This window comes from Lissotriton helveticus, chromosome 7, assembly GCF_964261635.1.
Source record: "Lissotriton helveticus chromosome 7, aLisHel1.1, whole genome shotgun sequence".
Classification (NCBI taxonomy): Eukaryota; Metazoa; Chordata; class Amphibia; order Caudata; family Salamandridae; genus Lissotriton; species Lissotriton helveticus.
The window spans coordinates 1,313,247,925-1,313,274,447 of NC_136068.1; the positions used below are offsets into that span (position 1 = coordinate 1,313,247,925).

Below are 26,523 nucleotides of genomic sequence, written 5' to 3' on the forward strand. Positions count from 1 at the left end.
ACTCTGTCATCTAGAAGCAGCGTCCTATCCAGTGTCCATCTAATATCAATGGGTCTAGATCTTAATTCAAAAACCAATTCAACGGCCGAATGGTCAGAAATCCCAACTGGAATATGGGAGACTGAGGTAATATCTGTTAACAGATGCTGATCTGTTAAAAAATAATCTATCCTGGAATACTGTCTATACTTCTTACTATAAAATGATTAGCCTCTTGTAGCACCATGTTTAGATCTCCAGACATCCAGCAAATTAAGATCTTTCATTATATTTCTCAGAGCCGAAATCGATTTTGTGGGAGCATGATATTTCACCTTAGAGGACCGGTCTACAATATGATCGAAAACCAAATTAAAATCCCCCCCTCGAATCACAGGGGCCGAAGTCTCAAGAAGCTCCGCCCCCAATTTCAAAAGGGGACCAGGATTATCCTCATTAGGGCCATAGAAAACGGCACAGGTATAATTAATCCCACAGATGGAAAAGGCCGCCACCAGCCATCTACCTGTCTGATCAGTGTCCCACTTTAGCAGCCTTATCCCTCTATTTGCCCTTGTGATTATCGCGACCCCCCTAGTTACCCCCTTCTGCCTCGAACACAATGTTTCCTGCACCCATCCCAGTCTACCAAAAACCATTTTACAAGTATTCGCCTCTAGGTGGGTTTCTTGTAGTAGAACAAAGTGAGCATCCGAGTTTCTTAAAAATTCGCAGACTCTGGCTTGTTTTCTCCCCTCTCCTAATCCGTTCACATTCCAGGAGAGGATTTTTATGCTTGTTGACCTACTCATGTCCAGGCACCTACTTCCCACCCATCTAAAGTTTTGAGTGAATAAGTTATTTTCTTTACATATGAGGACATGAGGACATTTTATCTCTTTTCCCTACCACCCACCCAACCCCCCCCTCGAGGAACCCTCCCTTCATACCTGACGATGAAACCGCCTTTAGGGCCCCAGGAGAGCTGCCCTGGCTATAATGGCGTGACTATTGTACCTTTAACTAATCCTACAGCGGCACGAGGTTACAGCTCATAGTATTCGAGAGGATGGTGCTGAAAAAACATATATGTGTTTTGTATTTTTTTTATTTATTTTTTTATTTGTTTTTTACATTCTCTCTATTTTTTTTTTCCTCCCTTTATCCTCTTGTTATAAGTCGCCTGGTTATGGCTCTCACCCTTGCCCCCACCCTTGCCCCAACTCCCGTGTTTACTCTTCTTACTTCGTACTCAACTTCAACCTACGTCTCCCCCAGTAAACTCTTTTCCCCTTTTAGATTACTCATTGTACTATTGTTTCTGCCTCATCAGTGCAAGGAGATCGTCCACTTCCTCAGGCTGGCTGTAATTATACATTTTATTCCGCCACATGATTTTTAGTAGGGCAGGAAATTTCATTTGGACATGGGCTCCATGTGATCTCAATTCGGGCATTCTAGAACCCAGTTCCCACGGCCTCTGGGCTGTTCTCCCACCAATGTCAGATCTAATTAAATATGGATTTGCCCGATAGTGCAGGACAGACTGAGATAAACACCTTCCCAAGATTAACTCCTTAACACTGTAAGTCTGAAAGTTCACCAAAATCTTCCTGGGAGCTTTTCTATCCGCATGTAATTTAAAGGGATCTCTATGCACTCTTTGGATTTCCATTTCCAGATTGATGTCGGGCGATCCTTTAGGACCCCTTCCCTTAAGAGCTTACAAACAAACCCCTTAATGTCCTCCAATTCTTCCCCTTCAGGTATCTTCAAAATTCTGAGATTGTTCCTTCGTGCTTGTGTTTCTAGTCTCTCCAGATCCATAGCAAGAGCTCTGTTCTGTTGTTTTAAAGTAACAATGTCTTTGGAGTTTCCTTGAACCGATTCAGATAAAGTAGTTACTTCAGCTTCCAAATTCCCAGTCCGGGTAATAACATCATCCAGTTTGGACTCCAGTAAGTTGAATCTATCATGAATGGCTTTCTGATTATTCTCGGAAATCTCAAATTTAGTCATTAAATCCCCCCTTAAAGACTGGAGGAGAGAGCCCAACCTATCTTCCCCCTAAAGTTCCATACTGCCCCTGATCCCCCTGGGCACGTATTAGGTCCTTTGACTTAGATGAAGCCGTACTGTGGCTTTGGACATTGCCCTCCGCCCCCGGTAATTGAAGGGTAGGAAGTGCTACAGTTAAAGGAGCCTGAAGCCCCTGTAGGGTTTCCGAAGCCTCCAGAGTACTTATGGCGTGTGTGGAGGAAGAAAGAGCTAACCAAAACTGACTGCCCAACCTGAGGCTCAGTGATCTGACCTTCCATCTGCTCCGCTCCTCCGTCCCCGTCCAGTAAGCCCTCAAGTGGTGCAAAGCTGTTTTCCACCGGGAGCGGAGGAGACCAGGTCGCCTGGGTCGCCATGACTGAGTCAGGCTGTGTTCTGGAAGCAGCTACCTGCTCCGTTACTTTAAAAAAGGTCTTCAAAGAAGGAGTATTTCTAAGGGGGGGTTGAGCTACTTTCGACCCCTTTACTTTTTTAATACACTCAGGCTTCTTTTTCCCCTTACAGGGAGTTAATGGCGTAGGCCGCTCTCTTTCTACCAGGTCCAGCACTCCCTTTGATCTCAGCTCCTGCTGTGATCTAAGTTGGTATCTATTCCTGCGTCTTCTAGGTGGGGAAAGTGGGACCGCAGGGGATACTCCCTTGCCCTGTACAGAGTTCCCAACACCAAGAGGAACTCCCAAGGTGAAAATAGGGACAGGACGAGCTGGAATTAAAGCAGATACTGCAGGGGTATCAGTCCACTTCAGCCGTGACACCAGTTTTCGAGCCTGCTCTATCTCCCCCCCCACACATATAATTCACCGGAGCAGCTGCTATTAACTCAGGATCCATGCACTCGTATTCACGACCTGGTCTCCCTTTACCACGCCTTGCAACGAATTTTCGCGTGGGTGAAGTAGATAAAAAAGGAGCATAGCAAATATCCTTGTGGAGCGACCCCCGGACCTGAAGATGTGCCAAAACCAAACGTGTTCGGACCCATAAACTCGTCCGGCGTTCTCGTGGCCGCCCCTCCTCCGTCTCTACCTCGATGAACATGCACGCCTACCTTGTCCCCGATGACCAGCAGCCCAGGTCCTAGCGCCGTACCTCCCGAGAGAAGCAGAAACTATAGTCGAACACCTCAGGAGAAACGAGATTGAAAAGAAAAGGGGAGGGAGCGATTAGATTTAAACCGTCTGGTTAAAGCTTTGTAGGCAGCGCCATCTCCCTCTTACCGTCTACAACAGCTAAATCATGCCTCTCGATTTTCGTCTTGAATTACCGCGTTCTCAGCCAGCAGCGAGCCGTCTCCTGGAGCCTCTGCGACCGGCGCTCAGCCTGCCGCCATGTTCCTCCTAGCTCCGCCTCCATCTGGACGACTGGCTGATCAAGAATGCCACTCATCAGAAATGCCATGAACACTGTCGGGTCACCATCAACCTACTTCACAAACTAAGTTTTACTATCAACGCATCAAAATCCCATCTCCAACCCCTCCAGATCCAACCTTATCTGGGGGCTATTCTCATTTCGGTGGTGGGGATGGCCTACCTAAATGCTGCCATGATACAATCTTTTAAGACTCTCATTCTTCTTTTTCAACCAGATCAAAAAATTACAGTCAGTACAGTTATGCGCCTCCTTGGCATGATGTCCTCATGTATCGTTATAGTACCCCATGCCAGGCTATACATGTGTCCATTACATGAGTGCTTAGTCCACCGATGATATCAAGTGGAGGGTCAGTGGTAAGCTTTAGTGTTGGTCAGTCATCAAACTTGTCACTGTCTACAGTGGTGAAACACCAACTTGTTGTAGGGACAGCCTTTTTTCGGCCCAGTTATGCAGAGTACCATTACAACAGACGCCTCCCTTATGGGATGGGGAATGCATTTACACAATCTGACTGTACAAGGCCAGTGAAAAACCAGTCACTGGGGCCTCTACATAATTACCTGGAACTACTTGCTGTTCACCTTGCGTTAAAAGGTTTTCTTTCTCAGCTAATTGGCAAGGTATTCCTCATCAAAATTGACAACATGACAATTATGCATTATCTTCAAAAGCGGGGAGCACCAGATCACCCCAGCTTTCTCACTTAGCTCAGAGCATCAGGAGGGTGGGCTCTCAGACACAAGATCTATCTGTTAGCCGAATGCTGCCGGGAGTGGACAGCAAATTTGTCGACCTACTCGGCAGGATGCAGCAACAAAAGTCCATGAGTGGGAACTCTGCCCACAAGCCCTTCTCCAGTACTTCCAGTGTTTGGGGCTGCCAGAGAGAGACCTCTTCGCCACAGCAGAAAACTCATAATGCCCAAACATTACCTCCAGGTTCCCACAGTCCAGGGGCAGTGCACTATGGATGAGTTGGTCAGGGGCATTTGCTTACATTTTTCCTCCTCCCCCACTACTTTGTTTGTGGTTCTGGAGCTTTGAACGCCATCACTCGCTTTTATCCTGGTGGTTCCTACATGGGCACGACAACCGTGGTTCACCACCCTCCTCGAACTGTCAGTGGTCCCCCAGGAGAGGGGAACAGGATGGACCTTATCATGTAGAACCATGGAGAAATCAGGCACCCGGATTCCATGTCTCTCAAACTTGCTATCTGGCTCCTGGCATCCTAGAATTTGGAATACTAATTCTTCCACCGAATGCATGAACGTTCTTAAAAAGGAGCGCAGGCCTACTACTCATGTCTGTTATGGTGACCAGTGAAAGAGATTTGTCTGCTATTGTCTTTCCAAACGTATTGACCCCTTAGCAGCCCAAGCACAAGAAATTGTCTGCTACCTGCTTGACTCACAAATTTGTGGTTCAGCTTTCACTTCCATAAACGTACACCTAGCAGCTGCTGCCGCCGACCTTCAGAACAGACATTACATTGCCCTCTTCACAATACCTGTCATTGAAGCCATCATGGAGGGCCTTAAGAGCCATTCCTCCTTTGGTCCTGCCAGCCCGACATGGAATCTTAACAATGACTAACAAGACTAATGGGCCCTCCATTAAAACCCCTCCACTCCTGCCCCCTCTATTTTTGCTTGAAAGATAACATTTCTGGTTGTAACCACTTCACTTAGACTCAGTGAGCTTCAGGCACTAACCTTGGAAGAACCTTTCTTCCAGTTACAGAGATAGGATTGCCCTTTGCACCAGCCCCAAGTTTCTCCCAAAGGTGGCCTCATACTTCCACCTTAATCAATCCATTGAACTTCTAGTTTTTCCTTCAACCTGACTCAGTGTGGAACAGCTCCATTCGTTAGATGTTAAACGAGCCTGCATGTATTATGTTGTCAGAACTAAATCTTTTTGAAAAACACAACAGCTTTTTGTTGCTTTCTCCAAACCCCATAAAGGGAAAGCCCTCTCTATTCAGGCATTGCTAGGTATATTGTTAAATGCATCCAGACATGCTATGCTAAAGCTAAAAGGAACTGGCCTATCCCTAAGATAGCGAAAGAGCATACACTGCACTCGAGCACTTTCGGAAGAGCCAGGCCACTGCCAGATCTCTCAGGCTTTCTTTGTCTGCCCGGTCTCGGCAGCAGTCCTTTCACCCCTGCCATGGATGTGGTTGAGGCACCTATGGTTGTTTGCTCTACCAGCCAGTAAAGCAACCTGCCCAGTCCTTTTATGGACAGGTCAGTGGATTCCATAAAGGATGCAGGAACCAGGCCCAGCAAGCTGTCCAGTGCTCCACCCCTTCGGCAGCCGCAGCCTCATAGCCCCTTTTAGTACACCTTCCATACCACACATCAATCTTGTTGGTGGCAGGCATTTACCTCCGCCAAATGGGTGCTTCAGATTCTGCGAAGGGAGTATTCTCTCCTATTTGTGGAAACCCCTTCGCCTTTTCAACCATCCCAAAAACGGCTGATGGAGGACCACACTACTTGCTCCGTAAGTAAGTGAGTTCTCATTTGGCCAAAGAAGGCATAGAGAGCGTGCCTGTGCCAGATGTAGGTCGATGTTACTATTCCCATTTCTTTATGGTGCCGAAAAAGGACCGAGGACTTCTTCTGATCCTAGTTCTGCACTCTCTCAATGCTAATCAGCAGAAAAAGCAATTCAAAATGCTCACCCTGGCGCAAGTCTTGTGTGCCCTGAACACTAGAGACTGGATGGCAGCAATAGATTTGCAGGACGCTTATTTTCACATCCCCGTCCTGCAAGCCCACATGCATTACATATGGTTTACGGTGAGCTACGAGCATTTTTAGTGCACTGTGATCCTTTTTGACCCTCTAGTGTTCACAAAAGTGATGGTAAAGGTTGCAGCTCATCTTTGGAGGTCGGGTTCCAGTCTTCCTCTGCCTCGATGACTGGCTGCTGAAGGGCTCACCCCAGTCAGTCATCACTCAACTCCAGACTATGATGAACCTCTTGCACTCGCTGCGTTTCACTATCAACATGCTAAAGTCACACCTCACTCCTCCTCAGATGCTCCCTTCCTTCGGAGCCATTCTCGATACAGTGCAGCTCCGCACCGACCCTCTGGAGCAGAGTCCAGGATATTTGGGCTATAATCATGATGCTTCAGCCATCAATTCTGGATTTCGATGAGACTGACCATGAGGCTGCTGTCTCTGATGGACTTCTGCATCCTGCTGGTAAAGCATGCCAGATGGCATATGCAAGCCCTGCAAGGAGTCTGAAGTCCCAGTGGACTCAGCAACAGAGGAACCTCTCTGACCTGGTCCAGATTTCAAAGGACTGTGCAATATCTGTAGTGGTGGCTGATGAACTGCAAATGAGTCAACGGCAGGCCCCCTCTCTCTGTTCGAGGCATGTGGGCTGCTGAATTCATATCTGTGCATAGATCGCCACCTAGTGTTGAGTCCGGATGATTGCACATTGTTGTCCTGGAAGAGTCTTCGAAGTATCACGAGATAGGTGGCTCCTCCCCTGGACTACAGTGCGCATGGGCATCCTCTCCATCCTCAGATTGTTTTTTTCCGCCATTGGGTTCGGATGTACTTTCCTTTACTCGAAGTTCGGAATCTAAAATAAACTTTTCTAAAAGGCCTTCGGTCTCGTCGGTATTGTTTACGATCGGTGCCGACAGCTTTATTTACAGTTTATTCAACTCGGGACGTCGGATTGGGCCGCGGGCCTTCTTGACGCCAAAGGGACCAGTCGTCGATGGAACGAATTCCATTCAAAAGATGCCCTCTTTGTAATTCGAAATACCCACATATAGATAAACACCCTGTATGTAACAAGGGTTTATCTCCAGAACATAATGAATCCGACTGTCTAGCCTGTGCCCAATTTCGATCCAAAAAGACACTTCGGACTCGACGGGCCGCTAGGCTAATCATGCAGAAACCAGCGCCAGAGCCGGAAAATATCTTCGACGATGAAGACACTCGTCGAAGCCGAAGAATCAGATCAACAGTCGGATCAAGATTCGGAGCATGACTCCAACTACTATGTCGACGAAGAAGAAGACATCGTCGAGGTAGGAGACGACGAACAAGGGATCGGAGCCGTCGAAGACGACTCCAGTGATGAAACGGGGCCAACCGTGAGTACGACGCCCCAAACATACACTTCTATGGTTCCACAGGCTCAGGTCGAGGCATCGCCAGAAGGCCTTAGCCAAGATCTCGAAACCCATTCTATAGCCCCGCGATACAGCTCGGCTAAGAATATTAGAAAAGAGCCATCGGGTCAACGTACTCCGAAATTGTTGATATCGAAACCAAAAGTTATGGAACCAAAAACAAAACCGAAAATAATCGACTACACTGTCTTCGGACCAAACTACGTCGATCCATCGGAGTCAATCCCAAAGAAGATCATCCATAAATACGGTCTTTGGACCAAACTATGTCGATCCATCGGAGTCGAACACAAGGGTCGTCGAGCCAAAGGCCAGCTCACCTATATCCACTCCAAAACAAAGGGCCGTCGAACCGATAAGATCGGCGCTGACAACACAAAAAAGGGACTCGATCCGAAGAAGGTTGTCGAACCCAAACAGAGAGTCGACAAACCAATGGCTGTGCAACCAAAAACGATTGAGCCGAAGAAAATCAACCCAAAGAAGGCCATTTAGCCGAGACCAAAAAGCATCGGTCCAAAACCACAGGTTACGAAGACGCTACAAGGTCAGAAAGGTGCTATCGAACCGACAAAAAACGTCGAAACGATAAAAACTTCGGCTCTGAAGAAACAGGCACAACCTAAAAAGACTGTTGTAACACAGAGGGATCTCGGACCAATCAAGTTTGGCCTACCAACTTCCTCTAAAACAAAGGCGGTCGACCCAAAAAGCGGTATCGAACCGAAACAAACAAAACCAAAGACATTGGCAAAAACGCCAAGAACTACTGAGCAGGAGATCTTATATCCAGACCCCTCATCAGAAGAACAGTCAAAACTTTACATTGACCCTAATTCTGGCAAAGTCACTCTCCACAAAAGTAAAATCAGACCAGAAACTGATAAAGAGACTTATATCATCCCACTCAAAAAGAAAAGGGACTGTTCTACTTCACCTATTATATTTGAGACTATTAAACCAACTAGGCCAGGCCCGTACACATATACACCCACACACTCAGATGAAGAGGTGGATGATGAATGTAATGAGGAATACAATTACCCAGTAGACCCTGACAAAGACAGTCAAGCTCAACCATGGGTTGACCCAGTACATCCTGGTGACTCTCAACCCATTCCAGATACACCTGCATACCCTGCTAGGCCTTCTCCTACAGAGGATACAGCTGTTTTTAATGCACTTAATAGAAAGGGCAGCCCTCCATCACAATGTAGAAATGCATGCAGACCCCATTGAGGAAGATTTCCTCTTTGACACCTTTGCCACATCAGAAAGATCTGTCAAAACACTACCCATGTTAAAAGGGGTACTTGAACATGCAGGTGACATATTTAAGGAAACAACTAGGGCACGGGTCATTAACCCCAGAATAGAGAGGAAATACAGGCCAGCACCAGTAGACCCCACATATATTAAGGGACAACTGCCTTTGGATTCTTTAGTGGAATCCAATGCACGAAAACGTGCAAACTCTCAAACAACTGGAGAAGCTCCACCTCCTGACAAAGAATCAAAGATCTTTGAGGCATCAGGGAAAAGGGTAGCTGCTCAAGCAGCTAGCATATGGCGAATATCTAATACGCAAGCCCTGTTAGCTAGGTACGACAGGGCACACTATGACACCTTAGAGACACTTCTCCAGTATTTACCTGAACCTTACAAGGAACAGGCTGAAGACCTAGTACAGGAGGGAAAGTTAATAACTAACGCCTCCATTAAATGTGCCCTAGACGTGGCAGATACAGCGGCCAGATCTGTTAACACCAGTGTTATGCTCAGGAGACATCCGTGGCTTCGCATTTCAGGTTTCAAAAATGAAGTCCAGTCTACTTTATTAAACCAGCCAGTAAATCCTGACTATTTATTTGGTCCAGTTGTAGATACAATCCTAGACAAAATGAAAAAGACACTGAGACGGCTAAGTCAATGGGAGCCTTACAGTCCCAACAACATAGAGGCTCCTTTCGTCGCTCCAATTACAGAGGTGCTGCAAGGGGTAACTCATCACAGCAGACCACAAACTACAAAGGGAATACGCAAACCACCTACAATAACAACAATAGAAGTGGATACCGCGGCAATAACAACAAAGGCAGAGGACGAGGGAATAATACCACCAGATCCTCTACCAACACAAAACAGTGACTTCTTAGCGCTACCCCCAGACCATACAACACCAGTCAGGGGACGATTACAGTATTTCCTACCAGTCTGGCAAAACATCACTACAGAGAAGTGGGTAAGGCAAATTAACCAGGATGGCTATTGCCTAGACCTAACCTCCACACCACCCAACATACCACCAAGACACCGTCCTATGTCTGTAGTACACCTAAACTTATTGCAGCAAGAAGTCATCAGCATGCTGCAAAAAGGTGCCATAGAACTTGTACCATTAGAACATCAAGGTACAGGGGTATACTCACTATACTTCCTCATCCCCAAAAAGGACGGGTCTCTCAGACCAATATTGGACCTCAGGCCCCTAAATCAATACATTTTATCAGAGCATTTTCATATGCTCACTCTACAACAAGTCTTACCACTGCTGCAACAAGGAGACTTCCTCGCAACTTTGTACCTCAAAGACGCATACTTCCATATACCGATACATCCTGTTCACAGGAAATATCTCAGGTTCACAATACTAAATCAACATTACCAATTCAAAGTCCTTCCATTTGGTGTAACAACAGCCCCGAGGGTGTTCACAAAATGCCTAGCGACAGTTGCTGCACATTTAAGAAGACAACATATTTACGTCTATCCGTACCTGGACGACTGGCTAATACAAGCAAAGTCGGCCCAGCAATGTGCCAGCCACATGTCCCAAACCATTCGCCTCCTGCACAGTCTAGGCTTCACGTTGAACTACCAAAAATCTCACCTTCAGCCATCCCATGTACAGCAGTACCTGGGAGCAACAATAGATACTCTAGTAGCAAAAGCATACCCAAACACTGCAAGAATCAACAGTATGCAGCTGCTGATCTAAAAGTTCAAGCCCCAACACTCGCTCTCTGCCCGAGTGTTTATGCAACTCATAGGCATGATGGCTTTGTGTATCTTCATAGTCCCTCACGCAAGACTACACATGCGTCCGCTACAAGAGTGCTTAGCACGGCAGTGGAACCAGGCTCAAGGACAATTGAAAGACCTAGTGTTGGTGACCAGTCGTGCATACAACTCTCTGCATTGGTGGAATCCACAAAACCTTTGCAAGGGACGACTGTTCCAAGAGCCTGTCCCACAAATAGTGTTGACAACGGACGCATCCCTGATAGGATGGGGAGCCCATGTCCTTCAGTACACAGTGCAGGGCCTATGGATAACACAACAAAAGAAAATGCACATCAACTTGCTAGAGATGATGGCAATTTTTCTGTCAATGAAAGCGTTCAAAGTACATTTATGCAACAAGACTGTGTTGATCCGTACGGACAACATGACAGAAATGTACTACATACAGAAACAGGGAGGAACACACTCTCCACAGCTATCACATCTAGCCCAAAGTATGTGGAAGTGGGCCATTCAAAGAAACAATTTTCTCATGGCGGAACACCTCCCAGGCAAGGACAACCAAATAGCGGATCTGCTCAGCAGACACAGCCAACAGATGCACGAGTGGGAGATTCATCCCACAGTGCTACAACCATACTTCCAACAGTGGGGACAACCAGAAATAGACCTGTTCGCCACAAGGGAAAACGCGAAATGCCAGTACTTTGCCGCCAGGTTTCCACATCCGCAGTCGCAGGGCAATGCGATATGGATGAACTGGTCAGGCAAATTTGCGTACGCTTTTCCCCCAGCACCGTTAATACCGCTAGTGGCACGCAAACTACGCCAGCATTCACTGACACTAATCCTGGTTGCTCCAACATGGGCGAGGAAACCATGGTACACAACTTTCCTAGAACTTTCCGTGGTGCCTCATCAAAGACTGCGGCTAACACCCACTCTTCTCACTCAGAGCCATGGAGACATACAGCACCCAGATCCGCAACAACTGAACCTTGCAATCTGGCTCCTGAAGTCTTAGAGTTTGGGTACCTAAACTTACCTCCTGACTGTATGAACATTATCAAAGAGGCAAGAAAACCTACTACCAGAGCTTGTTACGCTGCAAAGTGGAAGCGTTTTGTCATTTACTGTAATACAATGACATCAACCCACTAGATGCTTCAACGCAAAATATCATTTGCTATCTTTTGCACCTACATCGTTGCAATCTAGCTTATTCATCTATAAGAATAGACTTAGCTGCCATTGCAGCTTATCTTCAGAACAGACAGCATCTTTCGCTGTTTAGAGTATCTGCAATTAAAGCATTCATCGATCGAGGGACTCAAACGAATAATACCCCCAAAACACACACCTTCACCTGTCTGGAACCTAAACATCGTTTTAACCAGACTAATGGGACCACCATTTGAACTGTTGCATTCATGTGAATTACAATTTTTAACATGGAAGGTGGCTTTTCTTGTAGCAATTACTTCGCTTAGAAGAGTTAGCGAGCTGCAAGCCCTAACTATTCAAGAGCCATTCATCCAAATTCATGCAAATAGGGTAGTTCTTAGAACAAACCCTACATTTATGCCCAAAGTGGTATCCCATTTTCATATCAATCAGACAATAGAACTGCCAGTGTTCTTTCCAAATCCACTTTGCCATTGATAGAACTAAGGATTTTAGAAAGACTAAACAGTTGTTTGTTGCCTTTTCACCACAACACAAAGGCAACCCCATTTCAAAATCTGGGTTAGCCAGATGGATAGTTAGGTGCATTCAAATATGTTATCTAAAAGCAAAACACACTTTAACAGTTCCCTCAAGAGCTCATTCTACACGCAAACTAGGGGCATCCATGGCTTTCCTAGGAAACATTCCTCTAGATGAAATATGTAGAGCAGCCACATGGTCTACCATACATACTTTCACGAAACACTATTGTGTAGATGTACATTCCAAACAGCAAGCGGCTGTAGGACAGGCTGTTCTAAAAACTCTGTTTCAGACTGCTGCAGCTGGCACAGGTAGCCACCACTAAGGGAGAGACTGCTATACATTCTATGCATAGATATGAATTCAGCAGCCCACATGCCTCGAACAGAATATGCTACTTACCAGTATGCATCTGTTCTTGGCATGTAGGGCTGCTGACATTCATATCGCCCACCCTCCTCCCCGGTGCCTGTCGCAGCTGTAGCATTCATACTTACTTTCTTGCATGGACATCTCTTACTGTACCATACTCCATCTCTGCCACAATGGCAAAAAACAATCTGAGGATGGAGAGGATGCCCATGCGCACTGTAGTCCAGGGGAGGAGCCACCTATCTCGTGATACTTCGAAGACTCTTCCAGGACAACAGTGTGCAATCATCCGGACCCAACACTAGGCGGCGATCTATGCACAGATATGAATGTCAGCAGCCCTACATGCCAAGAACAGATGCATACTGGTAAGTAGCATATTCCTACCCACCCATAGCTGACAGTGGTAACTGATGCATCACTTCTGGGATGGGATGGCCATCTGGGAGAGGTGGAGATTAGAGTTCTTTGGTTCCGACAGAATATCATCTTCATATTGGCTTTATATTCATATTCTGGAGCTGAGAGCAATCTGCTTAGCATTGAAAGCCTTCATCCATCCATCAAGGGAAGGCTAGTTCAGGTGTTTACGTACAACACAACCAGCATGTTGTATTGCAACAAACCAGGTGGGGTGGGGTTCAGGACCCTGATCCAGTAGGCTGTGTGCTTCTCGACTTGGCTGGAGCACCAGGACATTTTACTGGTGGTAAGCACCTGGCAGGCCCCTTGAACGGCAGAGCAGACAACCTGAGCCATCTATACCTTGGAGATCACAAATGGCAACTACATGCAGAGATGGCCTGAGGTCTCTTCCAGGAATGGGGAGAACCTTTGCTCGATCTGTTAGCCACCGCTGTGACCATGCATGGCATACATTGTACTTCTATCCTTTAGACATTCCATTTTAGAATTCAATTTAGAATTGAAATCAGGGCTCCTGTACCCTATTCTGCTAATTCCAATCCTAAATTATCAAGAATTCATCCTAGTTGCTCCAGATTAGGCATTTAGAGTATCTTCTCCCGAACTCCTGAGCATGAGCATCGGTCTTCCAATCAGGGTGCCTCTTCGGGAGGTTCTCCAGTTGCAGTAGCAGGACAGGGCCCCTGCCCCCGAAACTGTACAGACTCCACCCTCATGCATGGAGATGGAGTGGCAGCAGTTGAGAGTTTTCAAACTTCCTCATGAGGGCTGTGATGTCATCTTGGCAGCCAGGTGTTCATCCACAAAATTTGTATATACCTGCTGTTGGGATAGGCTTGTGGCCTGGTGCTCCTCACATCTTGTAAACCTCCTTTCTGCATCACTGTTGGAGGTGCTGCTGTCTTTTATATCCCTAGCCCGGCAAGGCCTTTCTCTGGGCACTGTTCAGGGGTACTAGTTAGCTTTTTCGGCGTTCCTGCGGTGGCCAGACCACCCTTTCCTGTTCAAGTCACCTATTGTGACTTGTTTCCTCAAAGCTTTACTGCTTTGTTTCCGCCTAACCCCTTTGTGATTACCAAATGGGGCTGCAATCTGGTCCCCATATTTTTGATGTATTCTCTTTAAGCCTCTACACAGCTATCCTCTTTGGCTCTTGACTCGTCTTCGTAGTGCCCATCACTTCGGCCAAGAGGGTCAGCAAGCTTCAAGCTCTCAGTCCAGCCTCCTTGCACCAGCTTTTTCCATGAAAAGCTGGTCCTTCATGCGCGTGCCTACCTCTTGCTGAAGGGTATCATTATTCTTTCATGTTGGAAAGTATCACTCTGCCTACTTATTTCTCTCTGCTTCATCCTTTCAGGTAAGAGGAGAGATTCCATTGCCTGGACCCAAAGAGAGTTCTTTCATTCTACATTGATCACACCAAAGACCATCCAGTGGATGATCAGCTCGCCATCCAGATCACTGGAGCAAAAAAAGGCAAAGCTGTGCAGAAGCAGACCATCTCTAGATGGATTGGGCACTACATTAAGGTCTGCAACGCACTTGCTAAAAAGCAGGCTCCTGAGGGCTTTTCGGCCCATTTCACCAGTGCCAAGGCCACTACTTTTGCATTAGCATGCTGTTACCTGTCCTGGACCTCTGCCATGCAGTTACATGGGCATCACTCCTCACGTTCACAAAGCACTACTATTTGGACAGTCCGATCGTCAAGTTGAGCATTTTGCCTGTTCAGACCTCGAGGATTTTTTAGTTTGAGTCAATTTGCAGATCCACCTTATTGGATGTATTGTTTGGGTATCTGTTTTAAGGTGAAGAATCAGCAGTTAGAAGTCTATAGCAGAAGAACAAGCTAGCTTCAGTAAGGCTTTTTCTGGTCAAGACTCTAACCACAGATTCCTCACTGACCCTCGCATCATCCCCGGTCTGTGAACTGGGCTCTTCTTCCAAAAGATCCTATTAGATACTGAACACTGGTCAAAACACTGTTTTTTGCATGGCTGTATGTTTTTAGCGTGGAAATAGTCACTGATGTCGGCGTAGCACTTCTATGGGCACTGCAGCGTCGCTTCTGACGCAGGGCCAATCGACACCACCAACCGGTGTGCAATGTACTGCTCAAGATTTTCCGGATCGAGTATTCTTTGCTTACTTGAAAAGACTTTACCGCACTGTTGGAATAATAACCATTAGTTTCCAAGAAGCCAGATATGAACGGATCATTAGCCTTGTAGTCATGACATCAATAAATGGGTAGCAGAGACTTTAGCGTCTGCTTTGAACACATCAGTTTGGATCTGTGGCTCTGTTAGGTTTTTCATCACCAGCACCATTTTTGCTGGCAAAAATAGGCGATAGACATTGATTGTCCTGAATAGACTTCACTGGAGGATGTAACATGAACAGGGGTGTACTAAACATTGCTAAATAGTGTTTCTCCTGCAGCAGTGGAAACAGGATGGCTCTCTGAAAAGGTTCTCTGTGTCTTGAGTCCAAATCTTCCAGTGTTTCCAACTATTCTTTGGATATACTGCAACTTTTAAGTCATTCCATGGTATTGAGGTTCCATTATTTTCTCCTTCGCAGATCTCTGTGTGCTTCCCTCAAAAAGGCTAGCCTCATGATTAACAGAATTTAAGTCAAAATGCCTAATATGAATGCATGCTACTAAGGATCTGACAGGCCGGACCCATACCAGATTATCAGGATAACCACTGACAATGTAATCGAGTTGCAATTGGAGTCATTGTTTGCAAAATAATCTTACGTGGATATAAGGGAAAATGTGAGTAAGTGCGTTTTGACCCAAGTTCAACAGCAATGCGCCTTGGGTATTAATTTATTAGGAGAAATGCAGCCAAAATAGTAAATAGTATATAAAACTAAATGGTACTTGTTTCAGTCCAATGAAATAATCAGTTTAAGCCAGTACTCAAAAAGTAGAATTCATGGCCTTAAAATGTAAAATTATATATTTAAAAAAAACAGAGGAATGTATAAACTAAGAAATGTTTGAAGCAGACCCAACGTGCTTCGAATTTTCTAGAGTGAGCACAACGATCGTAGTCATTAAGTGGGCTTAATAGAACTCATTGAAAGGCTTTGTAGGTATTGCTTTCCAGAGATCAATGAAACTTGTATTGAAAGACTTTTAAATTATTTGTCAATACAGGTTCACAGACATGGTGTTGAACATTTTGATATATAAATAGGCAATGACCAAACATTCAAGGAATCTGTTTGTAGTATTTTCACTTGCTCAGCAAAGCTCACAGATGCCCGGGTAAGGAAATCCCCAAATGGCTGACCATGTGTCCCAGAGGATTGTAGTAGACCATAAAAGTCAGACCCTTCCAAGGACGGGGGAAATAACGCTATTTGAATATGCAAACCTGAACTGAATATTCACAGGACCTATCTCTAATCCTTTTAGTATTGCACCCCGGCTCTCTGAAACCCAGACTGTAGCGTGGAGACCCGGGCTTTGTATTTCTGGCTCTGACGGGGTAAGACCACCATCAGGGCCTGGGTTTGGCCTGACTTTTTAACCTTCAATATCATGTTCTTAACATTTTGTATTTATTCAACAGCTCGGGTGAGTACTGAGCTGAGTTTTTGAGTAGAACATTTTTTAGTTGATAGTTCTTGAGAATGCTTGGTGAACATGTAAAGGAGAACTAAGTACTAAATATTGCTGTGACAGTATCATTGAACCTGTGATTTGAACACCCTTGTGTGCTAACCTCTTTCTGTCTGCTTCCTTTTCAGTCTATTAGTGCGGCTGTGGCTTTCTTCTATAGCAACTACCTGCTCCTACAGTGGCAGCTGCTCATCATGGTGCTCTGTGGCTTCCTGGGCACCATCTCGTTCTTTGCAGTGGAGAGACATGCTGCGGCCCTCTCTTCAGGGGATCACCCCTACCACAGCATCTGAAGCCGATGGCGGTGGTGGCATGAGCACAGACTCCTTCCTAAAATGTTCGTGGAGAGGAAGTATTTTAAATAATGTTGGACGAGACGTAAATCTGTGGGGCGGAAGACAGGGCTGCATCTCTGCTTCTTAATCCCCATTCTGGGAAATAACTGTTAATCATGGATTGAAGTGGGATACCGACTACACGTTGGCAACAGGAATTAAAAGTGAACGTCCTCACAGAGGAGGTTTTATTCATACTCTCAAAAAGTACCTCAAGAGAAATAAGGCAGAAATAATCAAAATGCCTTTTCCATCAGTGTCTGAAAGCAATAGGTGATCGCCCTTTAATGAGACCACCCTGTGCACTGGAAATGCCTACATATTGGTCTACAACCCATGGACCATCTGCAAAATTAGTTATTTGTTTCAGCAGGTAGGAAGGTATTCATGTGTACATCTTCACTGCTGAGGGTTCATTAGTTACTTGTGTTTCATAGGCATGCTACTCTGTGACTGCCTCACTGGACCTGCTTCCTTTTGTTGTGTTTTCCTCTATTAACTGCTGTTGTGGCAAATATGATTTTTCATCTATGGATTTTACTTTCTGAAGATTGCATCTTCTGAAGTGCTGACAGTTCTCGAAGGTGTTCGGGGGTGCAAATGATTTATATTCACCGTGAGGCTTTTAGGAGTGTGGGAGATCTTCAGTTGGGCCTACAAAAGGCGTCATGTTCTTTTGTACAGCACAGACCTCTGTCTTCAGCACAGTCCTATTTGGTAGTGCAAATATTTTATTCAAACTAGTGGTACATTAATGCACTGGGCTTTTCCTCTGGCCTTTATTACACTGAATGCGAGTCTCGTTTATATTGCAGAAAGTGCTTTTATCATAGAAATTACTTACTGTTCTTACATATTCCTCTAGGGGTTCTAAGTAACCTTGACTTAAACATGCTACCCCTCCTTTTATTGAGCATCAGAGTTATACCCTTGTTGCTTTAACATAGAGGATCACCAAACCTTTGAACTTCTCCACAACATTACATTCCTTTATCGTTTGCCTATATTTTCACGCATATCTATTCTCTTTTGAGGAGGATCCAATATACATTACATTTCCTGTTGTAAGTATTTGCTTTTTTCTAAGGGAACTTTGTGTTGTTTTTAAAACTTCTATTTCCATCTTTTTGACGAAAAAGAAGTCATGGCATTGATAAGGCGACCTGGTTATGAAAATAGATTCTCTGCCTCACATGGAAAAAGTAAATAAGGGGTGTCCTTTTTTCCTTCCTGAAATGAAAGAAGAAAAGCTAAAGATCTTTTCAGTTAAGCTTCTTCATCATTTTGGACAATTACTTTTGCATTTTGAATTTGAATGTGCCATTCTCCACCATGGCACTCCTCATTTGGTATAACTGCCTTCTATTTAGCGAGTCCATTGGAAACCCATAATACTTTAAAAAATATTTACAATTGAAAAGAACATTGTAATAAATTCAAAATAAATGTAGCAGTTTCTTCCAGCAGCCTCACAGGGAATGAGACGCTGCCATTTTGAGGCCACCAGTCTATCAGGGTAGTTATCACACTGCCCTGGCCCAGTCTGTATTCTCTTTTCATGACCCTAGAAGATTTTCAGAACACTGAACTTTTGTTTTGGTCGTTTTCTTTCTGAAGACAGATATTTTCCGTTTGTTTTTTTCTCGACGTTTAGTTTTACTTTATTTGCAAAGTAGCTTTTTTCCTATAGAGAGAACAGTCTTTGAAAATGGTACCAAGTGTGTTAAGAAGGGGAGGCTTGGACAATTGTAAGTATCGCACAGGGGCGAGAATTAATACTTTAAAGAAGAAAAAGGTTGTTTCTTCAGGGGCAAGTGAATTCTCAGTCTCTTGTGGCACCTGGTGTTTTGGACAGATGCTTAGTGGGGCTCTCTGCAGCAGCTGGGAAACAAAAGGGAGAGACGGCTCATCCCTATTTAGTTTCTGTTGAGTGTGCTTTACATACCCAGGAGTGTCCCTGATTTGGTTGCCCACAGCATCAACTGTACCTTTTGGTGTCAAGACCATTGTTCACATTGGGACTATCATTGAATACACCAATCCCATCCAAAGGTTGTGCAAGATTGAAAATCTTAATTGGTGTGAGACCAGTTTAATTTGAGTTCCAGATGTTGGGAGGGTAGTCACCATTAGTAAGATGCTTGATATCAAGGACAAGTCCTTTATCTGTGATTTCTCTGTGAAGCTGGCTAAAGCCATCACCTACTGAGTAAAGTTCTTTTTTTTTGTGACATCACTGGGAAATTGGCAAAGAGGCTTAATTTTCAATTTTTCTATATCTGTCAGAACATGTCAATATTTTCTTTAAACTTGGCCATTAACCATGGCTCCTAATAGTATTCTCATTGAGGCAGAGTTTCACAGAATCAGCAGTGCAAGTATTGTGGTTAAGCCTCTGTACAATCTTTCACTCAAGAGGCAGGAGAGGAAACTCACTACACCTGAAAGCTAAAGGGCCGAAATGGCGACAAAGACCAGACCTGGATATGGTCTGCCAAGAAAGAGGAAAAGCGCAGTCACTGCTCTGGATATCCTAGTTTCAGAGTTTAGTTGTTATGAATCATGGTATTTAACGCCAAGGAGAGATCTAGTATTATAGCACCTGCCCTGTCTCTATCATCCGAAATAAGTTTGTGCTGCCTCTTTTCCACTTTGTCGATCCTGTCAACCTCCTCTTCGCTTGATTTACATTTTTTAATTCCATGCACCTCTGATCTATTTCACATTTTTATATTCATGTTTTGATTCAGTGTTACTAAACTAGATCTAGTGACCTATTACCAAAGTGGACATAAAGGATCTCCAGAAATTCTGTCCCGCCTTCTACAGAAACGTTGTTGGAAATGTTTATTACTGAAAACCATGAGCTCTACATTCGACCCAAGCTTTTATTTTAACCCGCTTTGAAGCAGCTACTGACTCTTCTGTGGCACTCTTTTAATATTTCTTGTTGACTGCCTCTGCATTGCATCCTGGTCTGTGCTCTGAAGTCCGCTGCCGTTCATCATTGACTATGAGGCTTTACCGATGCTGGTCTGAGGACTGTCCCTGTTACTGGGTATCATCTTTCCTGCTCAGTTGTTCTCTAGCAGCTGTGTCCATTCTATCCGATTTTCAAGATCATCTCTGTAATGCCACTAATCTATATTTCTCCCTTGACACATTACACTTTATTATTTTTTCATTTCTTTCGCTGTCAGTACTGTGAAGTCTTTAGAGCTGTGAACCCCCTTGCCCGCAGACTAACAATGCAAGCGTGCTGCTGCATTATCCAAAATGTAACCCGACAAACACGGAAGTCATAGTCTTTGGAGACCAGCATCATCTCTGAGCCTAAGACATAGTTCCTTCAGACCCTGGTGCTTGCCAAGCTTCCACACGCACTCAAGGACTGAAATGTGTTTTTACATCCGGATGCTCCTCTTTCATTGATTCAAGCATCTTATGGCATTTCCAGCAATTGTGCTTTTTTTCATGACAAACCGGAGTACTGAAGAAGCTTCTGCTTTCCGTACTTTTCCATAACAATTCTCTCTTTTTAACTCACTGATAAGAGTTGCAACTGGAATATTATAACAATCTGTACCTTTTTTCTAACTGCCAACTTTTCAGCAAAATTCGAAACAAGAATGTTGCAGCAAGACGTTTGACTAGAATGAGCATAATAAGTAGCTATCAGTGGTTTCATAGTCCCTATGTACCTACACTGGTTTCTGGTGAAATTTAAAGGGTCATCCATTGATAAACATGAGGTTCACATCCGGCATCTTCTTTGCCTGGCACAGTTTAAATTTTACTGCCCTAAATTCTATCATTGATTAACTTCAGTTACTAATTGTTCAATTACCATGTTGCATGCTTTATGACGAAAGCTTTTTCTATCCACCTTGCCTAGCAGTGGAATTTTGTCCTGATGTTCAATTGCGACATGTCTTGTTTTGCACATGCCAAACCTTACAGGGTCACTTTATTATAGACAAAATACTATACATTCTGGGTACAGTTTTAAGATTTAATGCCTCATATCCAACTGAGGAGTGTCATTTCAGTCATGGCTACACAAAGCTTGAATTGTTGTTTGTTTGCATTAGCTTGCTGTTCATGAACAGTTTATCAATCTTTTATTCAAAATGTAATATTTACATTATAAGAAATGTATACCTCCGTCTTTGGTAGGGCAGGTCTAGTATGTGTCTGTTTTCCTTAGTGCACTATTTTCGAGATTCAACAGAAATGGTCTGTTACCAAGCATGATGGTCTTGTGCTGCATCTATTGAAGAATTTATGGATCTTCTTCTTAAGGAGTTAGAACCCCAGCATCTGCAACTACTCCACTTTGTCTAGAAGTTATTAATCCAGCACACTCTTAACATAAGCAGAGCTGTGTGTTTCCATTTAATGAACCGAATTCACGACCCCTAACCGTGAGATTGTGACGTGTACCCTAATTCTTCAATGTTTCTCGTGTAAATTGTGCTTTTCTAACAAAAAAGAGGCAAGTTAGCCTATTATATAGTTGCTTGTCCATCTTCAAGGTGCAATTTTATTGTTTTTGATAATGTGAAAAAAAAGAATTAATTTCATGTGAATGAGCAATTTTAATTACTTTTCTATTCATTGTAAATATACATACTTTTGCTGTTTTTACTGAAATGGTTTTCGTTCCTCACTTACAATTTTTCTGTCAAATTATTCTGTTCTTCTACATCAGTCTGCTTATAGATAAGTTAACCCCTGTTTAGTTGCTTAAGAAACATCACTGGATGCTTATCCTTACAATATGATTCTGTGCCTTCTTTACTACAGACCTAGCTGCTTTGGCAACACTACCATATTTTTCTCTTGGTAAACCTAGCTTTTACCCAATATAAATTAGCCGCCATTTTCTGCGATCATTGCCTTTACCATGAGCCTTCTAGCGCAGATGAGCAACTGGATTGGTGTGAGCTCCAAGTACATTTGTGGTTAATCACTCCTATCTTGATAGTTTTCTTCTACTAAAGTGTTACTGTAGAGAATAACGTTTGCTCAGTAGAGAACGATACTGACTAGTAACACTAAATTAACGACGTGTATTCTGGAAATTAACATAATATGCGCTCTCTTGCAATCCAGTGTCCGGTCCAAAATATTCATCTTGTCTTTTTTTCCTCTGTGTCTTTATTTCTGCTTTAGTTATGACTCTACCATTTCACCTCGAACTCCGCAATGAAAAGGGAAATAAACTCCTGTAATAATAGTTGTTAAGGGTAGACCTCATCACCTATTGGCCAGTAAAGGAAATGTGAGGGCAATCTGATACAATCACCAAAATGGAAACTGTGTGGAATCTAACATTGTTCATAGTTTAAAATTAGAATATTGTCGTAGTGTTGCTACTTTTCTTTGTACGCTGAACTTCCTCAAATGTGTTAGTCTACAAAAGTTACCTTCGCCAGAGTACTGTTAGTGGAGATACCTTTCCACGCGATTTCCTACCATGAACACCACTATCCTTGGCTCCTGGAAGCTCTCTGGTTTAGAGTGCGAGTGCACGCACTTAGAATTACAGTATTACTACCTCTGTAAGATCATCCTGCTTTTCGAGGAGATTCTGGGGTCACAAAATGTAAATATAGGAGGAAATCCTCCTGTGGCTCTGTGGGCTGTAATTGTGAGGAGAAACAAAAAGAGCAGGTGCATTCGGAAAAAGGGGGGGCTAACATGTCTTTACCATTGATCATCTGTTTGAGTACTGTGTGACGGTTTTTCAAGAATACCGCTTTGTGATTGGGGATTTGTAAAGTCAAGAATGAAACGTATTGAATCTAACCCCTTACGCTGCGATTTAGGAAGAAGGGGATTACACAAGAAGACCCTTTTTATATTTTTGATATTTTATCCAGTGAAGCACAGGGAAACATTTGATTGTAATCAAGCATTTGAAAGAAAGGGCCAGAAAATACTTTTTTTTTTATTAAGAGGATGTGTAATAATTGATGGAGATTTTATACAAAATACGTATATATTTTTATTGATGTTTTATCCTTTGGCACCACTTTTATATAGTCAATAAAAATGTGATCCTTTTTTTCTGAAAGGGAAAGTGCTAAGGGTGGGATAGTATATGACATCATTTTCTGCACTAATGCAGTTTGTGGAAAGAGTGAACAGGTGCCATTTGTGAATACATTTTCTTGTCCATGTTAAAAATGTATTTGCTAGCTAAAGCAAGGATAGTTCACCTGAAAAAGGCCAAACCATCCAAGGCTTTGATTGCTGTACTGAAAAAAAGGCCTGTAACGTGCAAGCTCTTCCTATCTTATTATCACAAGGCTAGTTCTTCTATAATAGACCCAGGCATGTAAAAAATGGGTAACATGAGTTGATCTGGCATTCTGTAGTTCGAGTTGTAATAAACCAAGAAGGCTGAAAATGGGTGGTATTTTCCCCACTGATGTCAACCTAAATTTTATTAACAAGGATATCGGTCATTAAATAACAAACAAATACAATACAGTACATTATAGTGCACAGTTTCCAAGGCATACACTTGCAACACATTTTAATGTAATGGAATTAACAATCACTATCATACAGTTAAAATCTAGTTCATATTTTTCCGTCACATATAAATATTGTTTTATAGTAGCCTTACAAAAAAGAAAACTTCATTTTAATGAACTTTTATTTTGAATAAAGAATGATTACTTTATTTCCCTGTTGCATACAATTAAATGAGGACAACCACATCCAAAATGGCATTTAAAAATAGAGAAGTGACTGAAAGTGTTTTGAATTGCTTATATTAACATAGAAGGGTGTTATTAAGTGGAGAATATTCGTCAACATATATGAATAAAACTAGTTTTAGATATCCATACTTGAGTCCGAAAGAGAAAGCGTTGTTTTTTGCGAACAATATTTTAACACAACACTGCTATATTGTCCATGAAGGTAAATAGGTTTGAAGGGATTATTCTGTTAACTTTAAATCACATTATTATAAATATAACATTCAATTGGAAAACAAAAAGAAACATATAATTTTGAATTCAAATAGAAATAAAACATTTAAAATCTATAAAATCTTTCACATGCATGTGGTGTAAAATAAATTGCGCTTTAAAATGCATTTTAAGCCCTAGTCAAAGAAAGTGATGCAAGCTTTGAATGAGGAAATGAGTGGAAGAGAGTTTTGATGTGGCTGAGACCTTTATGGATAATACTTATTCACCTCGTAGACCACTGCAGGTATTAAATGGAAAAGGGGAATTAATGTCTCGGTTTAGGGCGAAAAGCAAATAAAGTATTTTCATATATTTTTAATATGGCTGTGCACACAAGGTTTACATTGGGTCTGTAGGGAAACGGTTGCCAAATATGTGAAATAACGAATCTACTGCTGCATGTGTTGTGAAACTGTGACCTGGCCTCTAGAAGCCTACTTAGGCAGGGAAATTGGTATGGGACCAAAATATACCTCCAGTATATGGCTCCACTGTGAATAAGCCTTCCTATCACTTTAATGGTCAGTCTGAGTAGCCCAGAAACTTGCACTTTTAAGATGTCTTTCACCTTAGTGAGAGGACAGATATTATGGTAGGTTTGCATGCCTCCTCCCTATACGCATCACGAAAAAAGGTCTGGATACATTTATGGACCAGTTCTAATGTGAGAAGGATACTGTTGCATTTCATATGAGCACACCAGCTTGAGGCAAAAAGCAGCCTAGTAATATGTGATTTCAAGGGGCTGGCCCCAGTTATCTATCTGCTTGTGCGGTGCAGTGCTGATACAGTACCTGAAATTAATAAAGAAAATCTCACCAGTATCATGTAACTGGTGGCAGTGGGGGAGGGTGCGGATGTGTGTGTGCATAGAGTCAGTGTTAGAATCTCTGCACTACCATTCCCTACCTACAATATTTTGCTGCTTTTTTTTATTGACCAGCTAGTCAAGAGGAGTGTATTTCCCTTACTTCTCAACCAGATGAAGGGATTTTCTGTTTTTGTATTGATTTCTTGTTTCCATCTTATGTTGAAATAAAACTACAAAAAGATCTAAACTGAATTTTCCGCTGGAATTGTTAGCATTAATTGCAAGATGATGTTAAAAATGCAGAAATATATTTGGTTCTGAGCACTCTAATCTTGTCTGCCTCCTCCTTTCGCACAAAATGACTTTATATGGTTTTCTATCTTGTATAGGTCACATCTAAAATCCAATGGCATTTCAGTGTATATAGCAGCTTAGCTTCATTATGCACTAATGATCACCTCAGGCTGGACTGTGCATAGAACAACAACTGCCCCATCAGAGGTCGGCCATGGATTCCAAAGGTCCTGGACAAAGTTATAGGAAAATAGATTGTTAAACTATGTGAGCTGTACCTGAGCTGTAACACAGTCCAAACAGTCCCATTCATATAAAGTAAACAGATTTCTGTGAGATAGCTTTTAAATCAAAGGTAGCCACTGCAAACAAAAGCTTTAACACACTAATGAGCTAGCTGCCATTAACAAATGTTGCTCTTGGGGGCCACTGAAACAAAGCAATGCCTTCTTATGTAATGGTTTTAAAACAGTAGCTGATGAATACATGTGTGGGTGTTCAGGCTAGTTCTCCAGGTACTAGTTGTGGTTTCAAGTGACAAGGGGCTCTCCACAACAGGATGTCCAGATGCAACTGACCCCTGGGTTTCCTCTGCCACAGCAGAAACTTCCTTAGTATATAGGGCTTTCTCACTCCCTAGACAAAGGGGAGATGTTTCAGACGGGCTATCAAAGAAAATGCCATGTTGCCACGTGTCATTCGTTTTCTTATAAGTGGAAACAGTTTACCCGGTCTTCTTTCACTTTGTGGGGCACACACAGAGAATCTTTATTCTAGGTGTGGTCCTTCAGTTCAGACACTATCATTCAGGTCTGGATATTCAAGACAAACCAGGAGTCTCCAGACAAAGGTAATTTTTATCTCTTTTCTTGAAAGCAAATCTGACTTGGTGGTGAACAATCAACATTTCTTATAAAGGGCCAGCAACTGTGATTTGAATGATTTCTAAACATATCAGAATAACATTCTCACACTATTTCTAGGCTTTACCACACCAACCTATTTCCCACCTGGTGCAATTTACAGCTAAAGGTATCCAAGAATTTTGTATGGGACAACAATTTCAAAGTGGTAGATCTGAGCCTCACTGCGATTCTAGTGCCTCTGTACCAATATTTCTTTTGTAAAGCCAGCCCACTATAGAGTGACAGAAACCCACATCTCTGCCTACAACAGGAGCTGTTTTACTCCAATTACCTGTGAGCCACAGGGTCATTTTGTGCAATAAACGTATTACGTTACCTGAAAGACTGAAATTGGACATCTTTATAAAAAGTCACCAAAGCGGGCTTTATAATAAGAATGTTTGTTTATTAATGATTTTTAAATCTCTCA

At 43.2% G+C, this 26,523-nt stretch overlaps 1 protein-coding gene across 1 annotated transcript in view; it reads left to right on the top strand.

Moving 5' to 3' along the window:
• Positions 1-25,221, top strand: part of MFSD11 (major facilitator superfamily domain containing 11) — a 182,141-nt gene extending 156,920 nt beyond the window's left edge. Inside the window, exon 14 of the mRNA XM_078654620.1 lies at positions 16,888-25,221. Coding sequence (XP_078510746.1) covers positions 16,888-17,052 — 165 coding nt within the window. The 3' untranslated portion in view covers positions 17,053-25,221. The remainder of the gene's footprint in view (positions 1-16,887) is intronic.
• Positions 25,222-26,523: the final 1,302 nt, after the last annotated feature.